Here is a 19,186-nt window from a genome sequence, read left to right as displayed (position 1 = left end):
TGATTGTGATGTCACAAAAAGAACACTGAGTGCTTGCACTTAATTAAATCGGCCCCATGGATGCCAAGTGATCAAGTGTGGTCCAGCCAACGTACGTAAGCACTCGTGCAATGTAAGCATGTACATCCGAGAGAACAAGACATAGGGAAGCTGGTGAGTGAAGGGCAAAAAAAGTTTAAAAAGCCAAGCAGCGATAACCAGTATTCAGTACTTGACTCATTGATCCGGTCAAAGCGAACAGCTCACTTCAGGGAAGAATTATTCCATATTCTAGTTTCCCACACTAAGTCATCACATGACTTCAAAAGGACTGAAATGCAGTGCAAGTTGGTTTATATTTTACGGCGCTTATACAATTTATTTTAATGGCATAAAAGATTGGCCATCAGTATATTATTACAATTTTTCAGAAAAAAACAAACAAAAAAGCATACAAAATACTTATAACAACATGAGCAAACAAGGACAGAATCTTCCCTTTTTTTATGTGAACAATACCTTTAAGAAATTTCAGTTCTGAGTGTGCTTAAATGTTATTCAATGAAATGCTGTGTGGATTGTACTATCAGCAAACCCGGTTCAACAGGTTTACGTTTACACTGATGGGGGTGCAGATATCTGTGTTTACAGGACAGGAGAAAGAGGTGCTCCATAAAAAGCAGAGGATTTATACAGCCATACTTCTATTAATTAAATCTTCTATATTAATTGGTTGTGAATTTGTCTGAATAACATGCAATTGTAACATAAGCAGTAAAGAATTAGCTCTTAAAGGGATAGTTCACTTTAAAATGAAAATTGTCATCCTTCACTCAGCCTCAAGTTGTTTCAAACCTGTATGAATTTCTTTCTTCAGCTGAACACAAGGGAAGATATTTTGAAGAATGTCAGTAACCAAGCAGTTAACTGGAGCCATTGACTTCCATAGTAGGAAAAAAAAATACTATGGAAGTCAATGGCTCCAGTTAACTGCTTGGTTACCGACATTCTTCAAAATATCTTCCCTTGTGTTCAGCTGAAGAAAGAAATTAATGCAGGTTTGAAACAACTTGAGGGTGAGTAAAGGATGACAGAATTGTCATTTTAAAGTGAACTATCCCTTTAATAATGAATTGAAATATTGATTAATTTCTTCCGATATCTCTTAGGATCAAATGTTCTTGTTTGAGGCTCGCAGAATGTGAATTGTTAAAGAGATCCGGTAAGGTATTGTAGCAGAAAACAGATATTGCCACAATATCACTATCCAATTTTTGTATAACTATTTTGTAACAACGGGAATGTTAGGTATGCAAGTAGCCTTAAATTATTGACAGAAATATTGACTACAAAACTGTGGCTGTCCAGCATGTAGTTCAGAAAGTCCACTTGTTCTGAACAATTGCACAATCTTAAAGGGATAGTTCACCCAAAATGAAAATTTTGTCATCATTTACTCACCCTCAAGTTGTCCCAAACCTGTTTGAGTTTCTTTCTTCTGCTAAACACAAAATAAGATATTTTAAAGAATGTTGGTAACCAGACAGTTGATGGGCCCATTGACTTACATAGTAATGGCTACCGTCAATTGTTTGATCACCAACATCTTCTTTTGAGTTAGCTTTAGAAACACTTGAGGGTGAGAAAGTAAGTGATTACAAAATGTTTATTTAAAAGTTAAATTGAAAATTAATTTGACAACTAGGCTACTAGCTACTTGTCCTGTCCCTATTTTTTTTTTTAATTATTGCTTTAGCTGAAACTTCTGCAAAGCTTGATAATCCATGTTATTAAGCATATTCTGATGTGTTCTTCAGTTGAAGAAAGCACATCTTACCTTTTGTAAAGGATGTGCATGTTTGCATGTAGGATAGTGCGAACATTTCTTTCCAGCTTTAAATCAGATGTTGAGTCCCCAATTTTCAATGTGGTCTCAGACTTTTGCACCTCGTATCAAAGTGCCATTTTATTATAATCTCACAATCACTGTACCATGATTCTGCCACATGGGAATGCATAACCATGGCATTTAAATAGTGAAGAATAGTGAAGGCTACAGCTGTTGGGTTAACCATCATGAATCAGAAGCTGTCCAGCTGTCTAGCAATGCATGTGAGGGTCCACCCCCTTCTCGGTGGACTCCTTATCAACCCTCACTCTTTGACTACACTGATTCTTGCACATTCAGCAGTTCTTTAAATATATAACTCTCGAGTCACGGCAGAGACGATCTCTTCAGCCACTGCGCGTCGATACACACCACAACTGTAAACATTCAACAATACACCATGGCCACCGCAGAGCCGATCTTCTCAAAGGGCGAAAACTGCAAACAAGTGTGGCACGACGCGAGTGCTGACTACAATGCAGCCGACACACACCTGGAGATCATGGGGAAACCCGTTATGGAGCGCTGGGAAACTCCATACATGCACTCTCTTGCAACAGTTGCTGCATCTAAAGGTATTTTCAATTACATTCTTGATTCAGATGAAACAACAATAACGAGACAATGCAGTCAATACGATGAGTTACTTTTTTGTTTTCACTTAAAAGTGACTTAATTGTTACATTTAACAGCATGCAGACGTCAATATTATCTGTCGAAAACTTCGAACTTAAAATAAATCAACATAGAATTCTACTATGGCGAAGGAATCCGATTCTTGAACGAATCTTTCAGTTGAGTCGGATTCGATTGTGAATCGGTCTAATCGATTCGCAAATGAACATTCCCAAAGTCCGAAATGCATACTAACTTAGTAACTAAGTGAGAATCACTACACCAATAAAGTGAATGTACCCCAGAATGTACCTCTGATTTTAGAGAAAAACAATCAGAATTGCGTTTATAAAATCGCCAAAAGCCAGTCTCCCCCATGAATTGGACTTTATAACTTGCAATTGAGTAGGCCTATACATCTCATTGAAAAGTTAAAAAAAAAAAAAAAAAAAAAGTCTGAATTACAAGTTTATATCTCACAATTTTGACTTGATAGCTCTAAATGGCAAGTTTATATCTCACAATTTTTTTTTCGAGATGTAAAATTTTGATTTCTGTGAGAGAAAAAAGTTGCAATTATCGTTAAATAGTTTTATTTCGTGGTGGAAACAAGCTTCCATAATTATTTCACAATCGAGCCTAACAGAATAGCTTGGTGGATTCGTATGTTTAGGAAAAACATGCTACAAAAATGATGTAATTATACTACACTCACACCTATGGTCAAATTCAGTACGTTACCCACTCTGAGTTTGTACATGTCCACTTGATGTTTGAGGAAAAAAACTACACTTCGCAGAAATGTCAACAAATATATTAAGTTATTAACAAACCTAATCGTAAAACCGCAATAAACGCCCGTATGTGCCTGCATTTGGCTTTGTTATACAATTTTAAAGACTGTATACTACGACGAGACGACAACGCGATGACGTAAAGCACTGCTAAATGCGTTTAAAACGATCTGCTCAAAAGAACCGACTCTGAAAATCCGACTCTGAGTCTTGCCAGAGACCTCCCCTCTACTATGGGGAAGACTTAGCTTATGAATATTAATTTGGAAATGCTGACGTTGCTGCTAACCTTCCTTAATTAATATTAATCACCCACGCATTCACAAGTTACGTCACTATAATTCCTAGTACGTGAATAACGATCATCATTCGTTTAGATAAGAATGCGTTATCTCTGAATGTGACACAAACACGTGCTTGTGTCACGACGACAGGTGCAAAACTTCTCAGCGCAAACTACAGAGGCAAAATACTAGTAAAAGTTGACAGTTCACTGAATTTGAATCAATTACTTCTCACTTAAAAGCGTAATCACGCCACGCTTCCACCTGTGCGGCTGTGCCTGAATATATTCCCTTACAAGCAAAAATTAGTCCAGGCTTCTACGTTTCAGGTCATTAATGTATGTTTATATTTATACAGAGCATGTCACATGGTTCACAAACAGAATTTCTTGAAAGGCCATTCATTTGAGAAGGGTGGGTCACTAACCTCTTCTTTGCTCCTCACATGCCTATTTTTACTCTTCTCTGAAATATCACCTCATGCAACTCCCGGGGCAGGACCTTTCCCATGACCAACACTCTGTCATTAATATCTGGCATAGTAAGTGTGTGTGTAAATCTTACTATGCCAGATATTAATGAGAAATCCGAAGTATTCATTTTATAACATGATGCACAATATATGCACTTAATGGGCAAGACACTTGGAGCATATAAGAAATGAAGCGAATAAGAAATCATGTAAATAAGGATTAACAATGTGCCTCCTCCTCTTGCTTGGGAATGTAGGTGGAAGGGTGCTTGAGATCGGCTTCGGAATGGCCATAGCAGCCACTAAAGTGGAGTCCTTTCCCATTGAGGAGCATTGGATCATTGAGTGTAACGATGGCGTATTCCAGAGGCTACAGGAATGGGCCAAGAGTCAGCCACATAAAGTAAAGCCAACAACATCCATGTCTGATATTTAAATATTGTGTTGGGGTATTATTATTGCATGTTACAAATCAGTTAATAACTTATTAAACGGGTTCTACTTGCATAGATTGTTCCCCTGAAAGGCCTGTGGGAAGAGGTTGTTCCAACCCTACCAGACAATCACTTTGATGGTAAAATGATTTTAATATTTACTACAATGTAAGGCCGTGAAAAGCCATTCCCATGAATTTACATAAAAAATAAGAAAATATACACTACCATTCCAAAGTTTGGGTACAGTACGTTTTTTTTACTTAAGAGAAAATAATACTTTTAATCGACAAGGATGCATTCAATTGAAATGTGGCAGTAAAGACGTGTAATGCTACAAATGATTCCTATTTCAAATAAATGCTTTTCTTTTGAACTTTATAAAATTAATTATAAATATAATAAATGTTTCTTGAGCAGCATATCTCAGCATATTAGAATGAATTTCCGAAGGATCTTGTGACACTGGAGACTCAGTAATGATGCTGAAAATTCAAATTTACATCACAGGAATAAAGTACATTTTCAAATATATTAAAATAGAAGACAATCATTTACTGTTGTTAATCAAATAAATACATGTGAGACTTCTTTCAAAAAGATTTTAAAAAAAATCTTACCAACCCCAAACTTTTAAATGCTATTGTACAGTTTGTCTAACAATATATGTAATGTATTAAATTATATACTAAGAAATACATACTAAGAAAGAAAAAATGTGTAGGCTATTTATGAATATTATGTTAGGTTGCAATTAAGAAAGTTGTGACAGATTTGCATATATTTGCCTTCCAATCACAGGTATTCTTTATGACACATATCCTTTGTCAGAGGAGACCTGGCACACACATCAGTTCAACTTCATCAAGGTTTGTGGGCGGTTAATTAGCCATTTAAAGAGATAGTTCACCCAAAAATGAAAATTAGCCCATGATATACTCACCCTCAAGCCATCTTAAGTGTAAATGACTTTCTTCTTTCAGACGAATCGGAGTTATAATAAATAATAACCTGGCTCTTTCAATGCTTTATAATGGCAGCCCAAAAAGTGCATCCATCATTATAAAAGTCATTCATACAGCTCCAGGGGTTAAGTTAAACTCGGCGGACCCCGAATAGAGTCCAGAATGACATCGTCATGTATATACTTTCAGTTTGAATTGTCTGTGGAGGAGCTCTATGTGGTACCATTTGAAAGCGTAGAGTCTCTACTTTCTGGAGATATGCATCACTTTGGCATTTATTTTACACAAAGTAATGTATTTACACTAAATTACTCTGGTACCATTTCCGCCAGGATTTAACCTACCCAAATTGAAAAGCCTCCCATACACACATACAGTGGTCTAGGTTCGAAATGTTAGTGTCATTTTACAGGAAACCCTTTGAAGTTACATAAAACACTGCTAAAAGTGATAAACATGTCAGTATAGGTTTTCTGAGCTGTAATAACCAATAAAGGTAATAAAGTAATAAAGACCTTCTGAAGCAAATCGATGGGTTTGTGTAATACAGGTGGTTCGCCGGTAGCTAGATATATTACTTTATAACGTGCTAAAAACTGATATTTTTCTAGAAGGCATTTATTAACCCCCAGAGCCGTGTGGATTACTTTTATAATAGATAGATGCACTTTTTTGGGCTCCAATTTTTGGGATGCCATTATAAAGCTTGGAAGAGCCAGGACATCCTCAGATTGTATTCGTCTGGAAGAAGAACGTCATGAACATCTAGGATAGATTGAGGTTGAGTAAATTAGAGGGTGAACTATCTCTTTAGGTTTATGTTAACTGTCGTTGTTTACAGTCCATTCAGTTGAACTGCTCCGTAATCGCAGTGAACTGTGTTCTTAGGGTCATGCTAACAGACTGCTGAAGCCCGGCGGTGTGCTCACATACTGTAATCTCACTTCCTGGGGTGAGCTGCTGAAAGATAAATACAGTGACATCAACAAAATGTTCCAAGTGAGTAACTGAACTCATGACACAATCTTTTTTTTAAAACTTTAATTATATCCATCCCATTGTGCTCTGGACTTACGATGCACTTTTTTCAGGAGACACAAGTTCCCCACCTGCTGGAAGCAGGATTCAAAAAGGAGAAGATCAGCACCGCATTAATGGACATCAGTCCTCCCAGTGAATGCAAATACTATTCCTTTAATAAGATGATCACACCAACTATTGTTAAAGAATAAGACAAACTGCATATAAATCATTCTATTGTAAATTGTCTCTGAAACATAATCATTTATTTTATCTAAGGATGAATTGTATTCAAATCTCAGTCTCATTACTAGAATAAGGTTTTTATTAAAGACCGTGCCATTCAACTACAGTTTTGATTGTACTATTTGAAAATAAACACTACATAATTTACAGTGTTAGCGGTTGTGCTTCATATACTACATTTAATGAGGTGCTCAATATTGTAAATGTATTCACAGACAGAGCGACTGCAGAGCCTATATTTTTGCTCAAGTCAGCTGTTTAATTTGGATTTTGCAGACTTTTTTTATTATATATTATTATACATATATATTATATATATATATTAAATATCATCAATTTGCATCATAGGAGGATTTTTTCCAGAAATAAAATGCATAAATCTCTCGTCTCAGGGGGATATGAGGGGGGAAAGCACAATCATTTGAATATACTTCAGGGTTTCTGCTGATACAAAGCCATATGCTAATCGCTGAAGTAACCCTTTAAGACAACCCATAATTTTCTTGATAAAACAATGGAATTGATGCTATTTATCCACCATTATAAACGTCGTCTTGAATGTCCCAAAAATATCAATAATTATTGTTGACCAAAAAAGAAGTTACTGCCTTTTGCCTTTGTAGGGCAGTAGTAACAAGGACACTAAACTAAAGTGTTACCTCAAAACATTTTAATGGTACATGAAAAAATGGGCTTCATTTACCCAAATGAGGAGTGTCTGACCTAACTTGCATAAATACATAAAATGCTAAAGTGTGATCAGAAGGATTATTTGTTGAGCAAGTCTTTTTAGAATAGACAATGATTCCTACTGCAGCACATTGATAAAAAAACAATCTGCATCAAACAGAAATGAGAGCACTCAGTGTTGAAGCAGAAAGTCTTTTATTGTAGCTACAAAGAGGAGGAGCTCCACTCAAACCAGAGCAGCTCATGAGAAATCAGCCTTCTGAGCCCAACAACTGACCAGTATTAAATAAACATTTCAGACCAGACACACAAACACAATCACACCTCACTTGCGATACCAAATTCTCAGTTTCTTTTCTCTCTTGATCTTCTTCTGTAACTGCAGCGTTCCATAAAGCAGAGCCTCTGCAGTGGGTGGACAACCTGGCAGGACAGACAGACACATTTATTATCCACTTAGAGAAAATTGATACATTTTAAAGGGGTTATATGATTTTTTAAAAAGGTTTTCCCTTTCCTTTAGTGTGTAATATATCTGCAAAGTAGGGATGCACCGAAATGAAATTCTTGGCCGAAGCCGAAACCGAATAATAATGAAATGCTTGGCCGAAGACCGAAGGCCGAATACCGAACGCGGTGTTTCGCATTTTTTCCATTTATTTGGCAATTTTTTTTACCATTACAATAATTAAATAGTAAAAATTTGCTTTTTACTATTTTGTGTTGCTTTTCAGAGAAATAAATCAAATAACAAAAATACAATTTCAAAATATTTATTTAACACTGATTTTTTTTTTTAACATTCCAGCAGATATTATACAAACTAAGCACAACATAACTTAAAAATATATTTTTTATTTTACTAATTATTTATTTTATTTGGCCATCTTAGAAGCCCCCCTTCTTGAATAGCCTATGTTAGGCCTATAACTGACTGCTGAAAGAATGTAACTCTGTATGTCTACAACAACAAATGTGCATTGAATAGTGCAAAAAATGTGGATGAACCCACAACAAATAAATAACTGTCCTAGACATAAGCCTACTTAGCCTACTTCTTCAGGAAAAGTGGCAGGTTCTTCTTTATGAAAAGTAGCTTCTCTGCTTTCTCACATGAAAGTCGGTTCCTCTTCTCATCGATGACATGAGATGCAGCACTAAACAGTGCTTCCACACTGCTGACATGTTTGCTGAATAAAGCACGCGGCTCTCACTCTACGTGGGTTACTTTTTGATCGCGTCATTAAAAACGTCATTGTTCGGCCAAAATTATTCTGCCTTTTTACTTATTCGGCCGAATGCCGAAAGTGCTTTTTTTGGCTATTTTCGGCCGAATAATTTCGGTTGCCGAACATTCGGTGCATCCCTACTGCAAAGTTGCAACACTCAGTTTAATCTAGGTAATAGAGCACTGCACCAGACCTGCCTAAAATGCCTCAATCAAACCTAAATATTGCTTTCTCAAACATCCATGTCACAATGTGAAATATTAGCATTATGCCTGCCCAAAGGCATACGCAAAGAGAAAAAGATGGAGCTTCAGACTTGCGGAGATGCTGTTCCTAAGCAGTGCCATGGAAAAGGGGTTTCATGGCACTGTAAAAGAAGTTATTACTCCACCACCTGTAACATCATGAACCAACATGGTTGAACGAGCAATTTGCGACAGTCCGGTTTTGGGAAACAGTCGTGATCGTTGATTTCTTTAAAATGGTAGTTACGCAGCAAGTTCCGTCGTTGTACGAGAAACGCACCCCTGCTTGATTATCCACATTTTCATAATCCGATGTTGGCTTGAGCTGATGCGGTAATATGAACAACATTAACTGTAATTACAATTGCTTTAAAAGCCTTGGAAGCTGAAGCTCACAATTATGGTTAGAGGTGTTACATTTTCGATGGTTCAGTAGTCAGGGCACTGATCAGGACATAAGTCAATGGGCTGACTCCCTGATCAGTGCCCTGACTACTGAACTAGGGAACTGATTGAGGCGCACCGATTGTGTTTCAGAAAGACTGGGAATAGAGGTACAGCAACGTGTGAAAAATAAAGTTTTTTTAACATTAAAGCACATTACCTATTCTATTATATCCAATAAACAAAACAGTGAACTATTAAAGGGATAGGTAACCAAAAAAATTAAAATTAGATGTTTACCTGCTTACCCCCAGGGCATCCAAGATGTAGGTGTGTTTGTTTCTTCAGTAGAACACAAATGAAGATTTTTAACTACAACCGTTGGCATATAATGCATGTCAATGGGGTGTTTTCTATGACATTTCACTATTAGAATAATTAAAAAAAAAAACACACAGACCGATGAATCCATATTAAACCCTGAGGCTCGTGGTGACACAATGATGTCTTAAGACACTAAATGATCGTTTTCTGTGATAAACCGATCAGTACGAGTAATTTTTTTTTACCTCATATCAGATGAATCTCATCTAGTATTCCCAACATCATTAAAACCCGGCGCGATAGATAGATTCCTCATCTATAACGTTTTTATAGATTCCTTAGTGCCTGCACGGATGGCATGGATCAGTCAAATTATGAATCTATGTAAATATATATTTATGATCGCGCTGGGTTTTGACCTTCTTCTGGCAGAAGTAATGATGCTGGAGAATACTAGATGAGATTCATCTGACATGATGTATAAAATAACTCAAATACTGTTATGTTTTGTATGTCTTAAAACATCAATGCGTCACCACGAGCCACAGGGTTTAATATGGATTAGAACATCTGTCTGTTTTTTACTCTCATAGTGTCATGTCATAGAAAACACCCCACTGACATGCATTATATGTAGACCTGCAAACTCCTCAGAGTAAAAAAGGTGACAGTGTCCGGGGGTTGGGGGGGGGGTATAATAGTGAAATATTATTCTGATGTAGGACTCTGGCATCATCTGTTCGCTACGTGAATATATAGTAAAGTGTCATTTATTTCTGTGATCAAAGCTGGTTTTATCATCATTACTCCAGTCTTCAGTGTCACTAATCATTCTCATAGGATTTGATGCTCAACAAACATTTATGATTATTACAGTGTTGAAAACAGTTTTGCTGCTCATGGTGCTGCTTCATTTTGCGGAAACCACCATACCATTCAAACATTTGTGGAAAAATTAAAAAAGACAGAAATTAATACTTTTGTTGATCATACATAGGCTACATTAAATTGATCACAAGTGTTATTTTTAATATTACAAAACATAATCATTTATTTAATAAATGCTGTCCATTGAACTTTCTCAAAGAATCTTGAAAAATAAAATGTATCATGGTTTCCACAACATTTTAAGCAGCACAACTGTTTTCAACAAAGATAATAATCAAAATTGTTTCCTGATAATAAAATCCTCATATAAGAGTGATTAGTGAAAGATCATGTGACACTGAAGACTGGAGTAATGAGGATAAATTCAGCTTTGATCACAGGAATAAATCACACTTTACTATATTCACATAGAAAAAGGCTGTTTTCATTTGTAATGGTATTTCACAACATTACTGTTTTAACTGTATTTTTGATTAAATAAATGCAGCTTTGGTGAGCAGAAGATAAACATTAACAAAGCTGTCAGTTAGCACTGCATTATTCATATGATATCGGCCTACTCTATAGTCAATAAATAGCCTACATTAAGATGCCTTAAAAAACACACACAAAGCATATTGTCGCAATCGTCTGATTGTCGTCGTCACGTTTCAGCTCATAACGATTGTTTTCCTTCAGCTGCAGCTCCAGCGTGACAGTAAGTTTCTACGAATCCGCTTTTGGACTTTCTGTGAGAGCGCCCCCCTCATATTTAGATAAGAATAAAATGACAGGTCATACATAGATTATTTTTTGTCTCTGAATTTAAATCTTGATGTATTCACATTGGTTTCTACGTATATAAAAACACTTGCCCGTGACCTCAAGAAGCGCGCAATCAACCGAGGTAGAGAAAGCTGTCTTTAACCGTCCCTGTTAACTTGCCCGCCCTCGCACAGGTAACGCCGGTTCGAATCCCGCTCGGAGCGGGTCGACAAGGATCGGGGAGACCCAGTAAAAGTGCGGGGGATGAAAATACACTTTATTAAAAGTGCGGGGGACACGTCCCCCCGTAATCTACGCCCATGCTTGAATTGAACACTAAGCTTGCTTCCTTCCATCCGTCAGACTCGCGTGGTAGCCAGGCGTCTCATTCAATGGCGAGCTCAGTTGACGCGGTGTGCTTCAAGATTCTGACGCAAGTGAGCTAAGATTCCGATTGGTCCAGAGAAATGTCAGTTATAAGAATAATCCATTAATGTTTCGCATGTCTAGTCTAGTAGACCCCCCCCCCCCCCCCCACACACACACACAAAAAAAACTCTTCGGTTCTACGCAATTCACGTAAATGACCCAATTGACCAAGAAAACGACAAGTTTGCAGGTTTATATATGGCAACGGTCTGAGTTAAATCTTCATTTGTGTTTTACTGAAGAAACAAAGACACCTACATCTTGGATGCACTGGGGGTAAGCTGATAAACATCACATTTTCATTTTTGGGTGAAATATCCCTTTACAATAGCATCGTATGACTCCTTTAAACACACCTGGTACGTAAATGTCCACTGGAACAATGCGATCACAACCCCGGACCACAGAATAAGAGTAGTGATAGTAGCCACCACCGTTAGCACAGCTAACAAAACAAAAAACAAACAAATCAGTTTTAGTAAAACAAAACCAAAAAACAATGTTCTTTTGATCAACTAATTTATGAAGTAGGTAATGAAAGAACTGCGATTTTACCTTCCCATGGAAATGACGTATCTGGGCTCTGGCATTTGATCATACACCTGTCAGCAGCAAGACATTACAGTAGCAGAAGAGTCATTAAACCAAAGCATAAAAAGTAAAGTAAACATAGTCGCCAAAATATAATGAATATAGGCAATAGAAGTTTATTGTTTACCTTCCGCAATGCAGGGGCCATTTTATTGGTTAGCGTTCCTGCAACTATCATGACATCAGCCTGTCTGGGGCTAGCTCTGAACACGACACCAAACCGATCCATGTCATAACGCGGGGCGGCCATGTGCATCATCTCCACAGCACAACACGCCAGGCCAAAGGTCATGGGCCATAAGGAGCTCTAAAATACAAACAGAAATGTAATAAAATGACATCTAACTGCTTTAGAAAGGGAACAACTTGTCTACTTTTTACAGCAAGAAAAAAATATATTAATAGATTGGGGTCAGTAATACTCACTTAATACTTTTATTTAACAAGGATGCATTAAATTGATCAAGTGTGACAGTGAAGAGATTTAGAAACTTGCAAAAAGTTTACATTTTTAAATAAATGCTGTTCTTTGGAACTTTCTTTTTATCAAAGAATCCTGAAAAATCAGTTTTCACCAAAACTAGTGTTCTGCAACACTAGTGCCACCTAGTGGCGGAATTACTTTCAATAAAAGGTCCAACATATTAGGACCTGTTCTAAGATATGTTATGAGTAAGCAATTGAGTCGGCTATCACTCTTCGTAGAGCGAAAGCGAACGTCTCGCTTATAATAAACCCATGCCATATCTACATAGGAACATTTATTGACATGACACGTCAAAGTAAACATTACAAACTGGCACGTGCCTTTCTGAATGGGTGCATGATGATAATGTACGCTACTAAAGCGTCCACTGTAGTGTGTAGCAATGCAACGCCCCCTTCGCTTTGATGGTTCATGACCTGCTTAATCTTTGAAGGTCTAAATGCAGTGAATTTTGGTATTTTCCCTAGTATTGCATAAGCCATGGTCACACACCAGCTAAACCTCTGGTACTTCCTGCAACAATAGCCATGCCCCCAAACTCACACTATTGATGGTTGCTTTACACTTTTAGGGTAGATACACGAAAGAACGGCACACTGATAGCAGTCAATGAACAATAAACTGGGTTAAGAGATGGGATTTTAACAACAACAACAACAACAAAAACTTACATATTTCACCTTAAGCAGAATAACTGTTTTTAACATAAGTTTTATTTCGCCATCACAGGAAGTTTACTTTGAAAATACAGTATATTACAATAGAAAACACGTTCAATTGTAATTGTAATTTTTGTAATTGAAAAAAAAACAACAACTGTATTTTTGATCAAATAAATGCTGCCTTGGTGAGCATAATAGGCATTTAAACACATTTTTGTAAAGAGTTACGTACTCTGCGTGCCCAGTTGACCAGATCGTCCAGCTTGGTGATGACGTATTCACCCTTACCGCTGACCGCTGACGCTGGTTTTGGTGCCAGAGCTGTGCTTTTCTCTCTGAACGGGAGCAGACTGGAAGGAAGCATGTGCTCAGTTATTAATAACAACAAATACTCAGTGTAATAGTTATTATTTCATAATTGCCCAGGATGGGCGGCATTCAATTTACAACTATAACAAAACCATCAATTTCGCACCTTGAGGAGTTTTCATCCTTTTTGTCTGTCAGAGGAACTTTTTTATGAGCAGAAAACGATGAAATGGCCCTACATTACAAACACAACATCAAGAGAGAAAAAAGCCATTACAACATAAACACACACATGTGCATCAATCAGGCATAACATTATGACCACCTTCCTAATGGCCTGACAAGAACTAGCTTGGCTTAAAACTAGCCTGAACTAGCCTGGCTTTGCCTGGTCTCTCCCATCTCTTTTTTTGGGGGTTTTTCCCACCATCCTGGTTTTTCCCATTTTCTCCATTTTTTGTTTAAAGGGTCATGAAACCCCCCTGCTGCAGCGGTGTTTTTTCACACCTTCGATTTGAAAAAGCTTGTTAAAAGGGGAGTGGTCGACTGTGAAAAGGTGGGATGGTATTGTGTGGAAAGAGGGAATGTTTGCATAAATAGGGGAGTGTCTGTCAGTAGGTGCTGAGCGGTTCTGAGACATGTTCTTGGTTCACGTTGGCATTGTTTACCACAGAGAGATTAAATGAGGGATGAGTACAGCGAATGAGAGAGCTATGAGTGGCGTGCAGCAGAGATCGCAAATCATTCAGCTCTTCAAAGTTCAAACCAGCATAATTCAGTGAGAAATGAAAATAAATGTTATTCTGCATGACGAAATATTTTGCAAACGTGATAAAACTATATTTGTCCAAATATGCACGCTGTTTGGCAAGATGAACAACGCGCCGACGTGATAAGAGAACGTGAACCACCCAACATGCGATGTGATAAGAGATGTGTAATTCTAGATCGGGGTAAAAGCGAAGAGGTTTGAGGCTAGTCTCGACCGCGCATTGCCGTGACGATCCGCGCTGTCTATCACTCGGCAGCTAAATCTATATTTGTCCAAATATGCAGCACACGGTTTCACTAAGAGCCCGAACACATGCGGTTTAGTGCATGGCTGTGACGACAAATAAAACGGAGAGGACGTGGCTTTTGTTCATTGGCCTACAGATTACAGATTGGTTATTTTGCACTCCTGACATAGATAGTCAACGCTTGCAGGTTCGGCGTGCGATTCCTCAGGTGAATTTTACTTTACCGAGCCTTTGTAGCAAAGGCTTCCACAGACGGCGCCGGTTACAGCTCGCTCGGCGCCCTTTACGTTACTTCGTATCAGCACAACGCCTAGCTTTCCTCCGTGACTTTTCCGCACGCTGCTTCCAAAACTTCCCCACCATATCTCTACAATAATGATGGAAGACGAGCCTGACATTAGTGTCTGTCTCATGCATATTAACTAAATTATCTTGTATGCATACTACAGCGCAGGGATTGGACTGAATGAGCTTCATGTCATGAATATATATCGAGAATCGCTCGGAGCGGTCGACGTCAGCATGTGCCCAGCAGCCCATACTTGGGCCGAAAAGGCCGTGCCGACGTCAGCATTTGTGACGTTGCTCCGACTAAACTTTTCAAACCGGAAGACAGAAATCGCTCTGAAAAATGCAAAAATAATTATTTTCACATATGCATACCATTAATGAGTACCCTTAGTGTTTTCAATGATGTGCAGCCTATACATATCTGTTTACATCTCAAAAAAAGTGTTTTGGGGTTTCATGACCCTTTAACAATGTGAAGCTGCTTTCAAACAATTTGCATTGTATAAAGCGCTACATAAATATTGTGTAGGCCCCTATTTTGCTACTAAAACAGCCCTGACCCATCTAGGCATGGAGTCCACTAGACCCCTGAAGGTGTGCTGTGGTTTCTGGCACCAAGATGTTAGCAGCAGATCCTTTAAGGCATGTAAGTTGCAAGGTGGGGCCTCCATGGATTAGACTTGTTTTGTCAGCACATTCAACAGATTGGATTGAGATCTGGGGAATTTGGAGGCCAAGTCAACACGTCAAACTGCGATTGACACCTTTCTATCAGAACAGCATTAACTTCTTCAGCAATTTGATCACAAAATGTTCACTTGCTGCCTAATATATCCCACCCACTAACAGGTGCTGTTATGAAGAGATAATCAGAGTTATTTACTTCATCTGTCAGTGGTCATAATGAATATATATATATATATATATATATATATATATATATATATATATATATATATATATATATATATATATATAGTCATTATGACCACTGACAGATGAAGTAAATAAATATATATATATATATATATATATATATATATATATATATATATATATATATATATATATATATATATATATACACACACACACACACATACATACACAAGGGCAGTGTTTTTTAAAAATAAAAAAAAACATTATTAATGCCATGCATACAAATTAAGGTAGATCTGCAGAACATCTGTCAAACTATAACTTTAATGATAATATTTACCTTTTTCCGAAACAAAGTTACCATTTATTGTAAAGCAATCATGAACACACATCTAACAGACAGAATCAAAACTTCCTTAAAATCAAATCTTACCTTAGATTAAAGGAGCCAAGGGCGGGAAGGCGGGGAACTGTAATAAAATATATTAATTGAAGTTAAGACATTATTTGCTATATATATGTGTGTGTCATTTTTTTTAAGTAACATCTGTCAGTGACAGTGTAATTTTTAAATCTCAAGAAAACGGCATAAACAAACTTGCACAAAGAATAATACGATACCAACACTAACAAAATATATAGCTAAAACACTGTTTCAGTATGTGGCTTGAGATTCTTTTAACTCAAAATATTTCGATAATTTAATACTTGAACATTATGCGAGCTATAATATAAATTTTGTAACGTTAGTGGATTTCCGTAAATCACTGCATATCGCCTGTCCAAAGGACATTGTTTAAGGCATGCATAAGCAATAACATATATTTGCTCAACGTTGATCTGTAAATAATCAGACTGTGTGTATCTCGTAGGGAGTCTCGGATCAAGTCATGTTGAGTAACAAGGTCAGCGAGAAAAGTCCTTCACAGAACGGACGAATTCATTTAACAACTCAAGACGCACTGTAATTGAGTTACACTTAATGCACTCAATATATATATGAGGCAGTTATAGCAATATTGCGTAGCGCAGAGGCTTAAAATCATCTAGCACCAAGCTCGTTTAACGTTACTCACCCATCAACGCCGCCATGTTTGCATAACATCCACATCCGGTAGCGACCTGACTTCCGCCGTGTCAAACGAACTCATATTTTAAACAAAATACAATAAACTGCAGACATACACCAGAGCTGCCAACTCTCACGCATTGGCCGTGAGACACACGCATTTGATTGGTTTCACACGCTCACACGCCACACTCTTGATTTCTCACGCTGAAGTGTCAACCCTGTCGGTCAAATGCCTGAAAGATAAGTTTATCTATAGATCTACCTGATGAGCCACTCGTAATCGATTAGTTATGCTTTCGGTGAGGGGGTTCAAGATAAATGTGCAACTAAATAAGTGTAGCGCGACCAAAAGCTACATTCCGTTTTGAGTTCTGACGAGAAGCTAACTTCTCTAGTCTCTAGCTCTAGCTAACTATGGTCGCAAGTTCCATCATTAACGTTAAACGAGTCGGTGTTTCCCGAAACATTGTTTCAACAAACGTTTGCAGACTGCATCACAAAGTTGGTTGGAATGACAGCTCTCGACCTGTGATTAGAAGCAGAGTTTCTTGGTTTCATGGCATGTGGACTTAAATGTCCATTTTTTAACGAAACAATTCGTAACGAAAATAAATAGTCAAGCAATGCGCACGCAAGCAGCTCATGACTGGAGTCTCAGAGCGGTTCTGTTTGCGCTTCATCACTGCATGTGTTGTGAGTAACCTGCATCTTTAGCCTAATCCTGACTCCTGAGTATCTCATTTAAGTTGCATACATTTTGTTCTTGCACTGGTGTTAAATTTGTAGCCATTTTGCACTTTGACAGCCAGTTTGAGATATAGGCTATATTTCAGAATTTTGTGCAATAATTCTGACAGTTTTTCCCATTGAAATGACTGGGAAAAAGTGTTCCAATAAACCCTGTGAAACTCTGTGAAATTATAATTACATTGCATTATGTTGCTTGGAACCCCAAATATTACAACATTCTTCATTAACAGTTATTCAGTTATTTGTAACAATCTCATTGTAAAAAAAAGAAGAAGAATAAAGTAGTTTCAATATAGCTAGCTACTTTTTGAAAGTAGTGTAGCTACTTTTTCATAAGGGTAGCTTGAATGTAACTTAACTAGGCCTACTTAAAGTAGTTTTACTACAAACATTTTTTTTTAGATCACCCACAGCAAAAAAAGAGCCGCACAACAGACAGGACAGACAGATTTTTTCCTTTTTCTTCCCTGTATAAAGTATGCTGTAGGTTGATGATGTATAATCAATTTGTTCTATTTAGAGAAAATCATGGCTCTAGTCAGGGGGCGTAACTTCAATGCAAACCTACCCACATCGGGGTACTGGCGACAAAGTGACTCCACATGATATTGTGACACTCACATTTCAAATGAAATGCACTGGTTTCAGATTCGAAAATCACACGGCATTCGCACTCAACCGCCACGCTTAGGATACTGACCACCTTTTCATCAGAGCATGTGAGCGAAGCAGGCTGGTGTGATGCTGCGCTAGATATTCCATTGTATGCCAGTGCTCTCCACTCACACTTCCCTCTAAAATGTGAATTGTTTGATTTAAAAGTAGCAATTTCAAGCTTTCTTTAGACGTATGTTTCATGTTTATGTCATGTGATAAGTATTCAGTGAGTTCCAGATTCTCTCGCAGACAGAAAGTGCACCGTTTTTATTTTACAAAAGCACAGTTTTGTTGTTATAGTAAGTTTATTATAAATTATGTCTCACATTTATCTGTATGACCGAAAAATGATATCCACTATCATGATTAGTGAGGGGAAAAAAACCATCAGAACTCGCCGGCGCGATTGACGAGCGTAACGAAACCTCTTGCCTGTTTCCGGGGCCTTCCAGTTAAGCTGAAATGATAGGCTAAGTCTGTCTGTTTTTAATACATTTCTTGAATACATGTTTTAATTAGGCCTATAGATAGTTATTATATGTGTGCCTTTAAAGCAATAGGCTATGCTATATTTTATAAAGTGTAATAGATGTAACTTGTCTGGAGTGCTATATTGCAGAGCTGGTGCAAACGTATCCATATTGATATGATATGATCAGATCAGACGCTTTCTCTTTAAAATGTCGAATTTGTTGTTGTTTTTTTATTGTTGTTTTTTTTAATAATAATTGCACAGCACATATTCACATATAGGCGATTCATCTAAACGGTGTCGGGATGTTCATTAACCGTATAAGGCTGTGAAGTTAGCCAGTTTTTTTTAACCCCAAAGCAAAGTA

The 19,186-nt window shown here is 37.5% G+C and overlaps 2 protein-coding genes across 2 annotated transcripts; one reads left to right on the top strand and one right to left on the bottom strand.

Moving 5' to 3' along the window:
• The first annotated feature begins 2,155 nt into the window (after positions 1–2,155).
• Positions 2,156–6,846, top strand: gamt (guanidinoacetate N-methyltransferase). The gene is made up of 6 exons (XM_067431291.1): positions 2,156–2,442; positions 4,290–4,435; positions 4,543–4,606; positions 5,268–5,335; positions 6,320–6,430; positions 6,523–6,846. Exons 1-6 carry the CDS (start codon positions 2,268–2,270, stop codon positions 6,661–6,663), a joined length of 705 nt encoding a protein of 234 aa, XP_067287392.1. The 5' UTR covers positions 2,156–2,267; the 3' UTR covers positions 6,664–6,846.
• A 719-nt stretch (positions 6,847–7,565) lies between these two features.
• On the bottom strand, positions 7,566–16,997 carry ndufs7 (NADH:ubiquinone oxidoreductase core subunit S7). The gene is made up of 8 exons (XM_067431292.1): positions 16,945–16,997; positions 16,302–16,338; positions 13,846–13,914; positions 13,603–13,720; positions 12,349–12,528; positions 12,186–12,232; positions 11,987–12,075; positions 7,566–7,810 (listed from the first exon to the last, which is right to left on the bottom strand). The coding sequence occupies exons 1-8, from the start codon at positions 16,958–16,960 to the stop codon at positions 7,713–7,715; spliced, it is 654 nt and encodes a 217-aa protein (XP_067287393.1). The 5' UTR covers positions 16,961–16,997; the 3' UTR covers positions 7,566–7,712.
• Positions 16,998–19,186: the final 2,189 nt, after the last annotated feature.

Source organism: Pseudorasbora parva, chromosome 22 (genome assembly GCF_024679245.1).
Source record: "Pseudorasbora parva isolate DD20220531a chromosome 22, ASM2467924v1, whole genome shotgun sequence".
Lineage (NCBI taxonomy): Eukaryota > Metazoa > Chordata > Actinopteri > Cypriniformes > Gobionidae > Pseudorasbora > Pseudorasbora parva.
The sequence above is the reverse complement of the archived record's forward strand: the minus strand, read 5'-3'. Positions and strand labels throughout refer to the sequence as shown.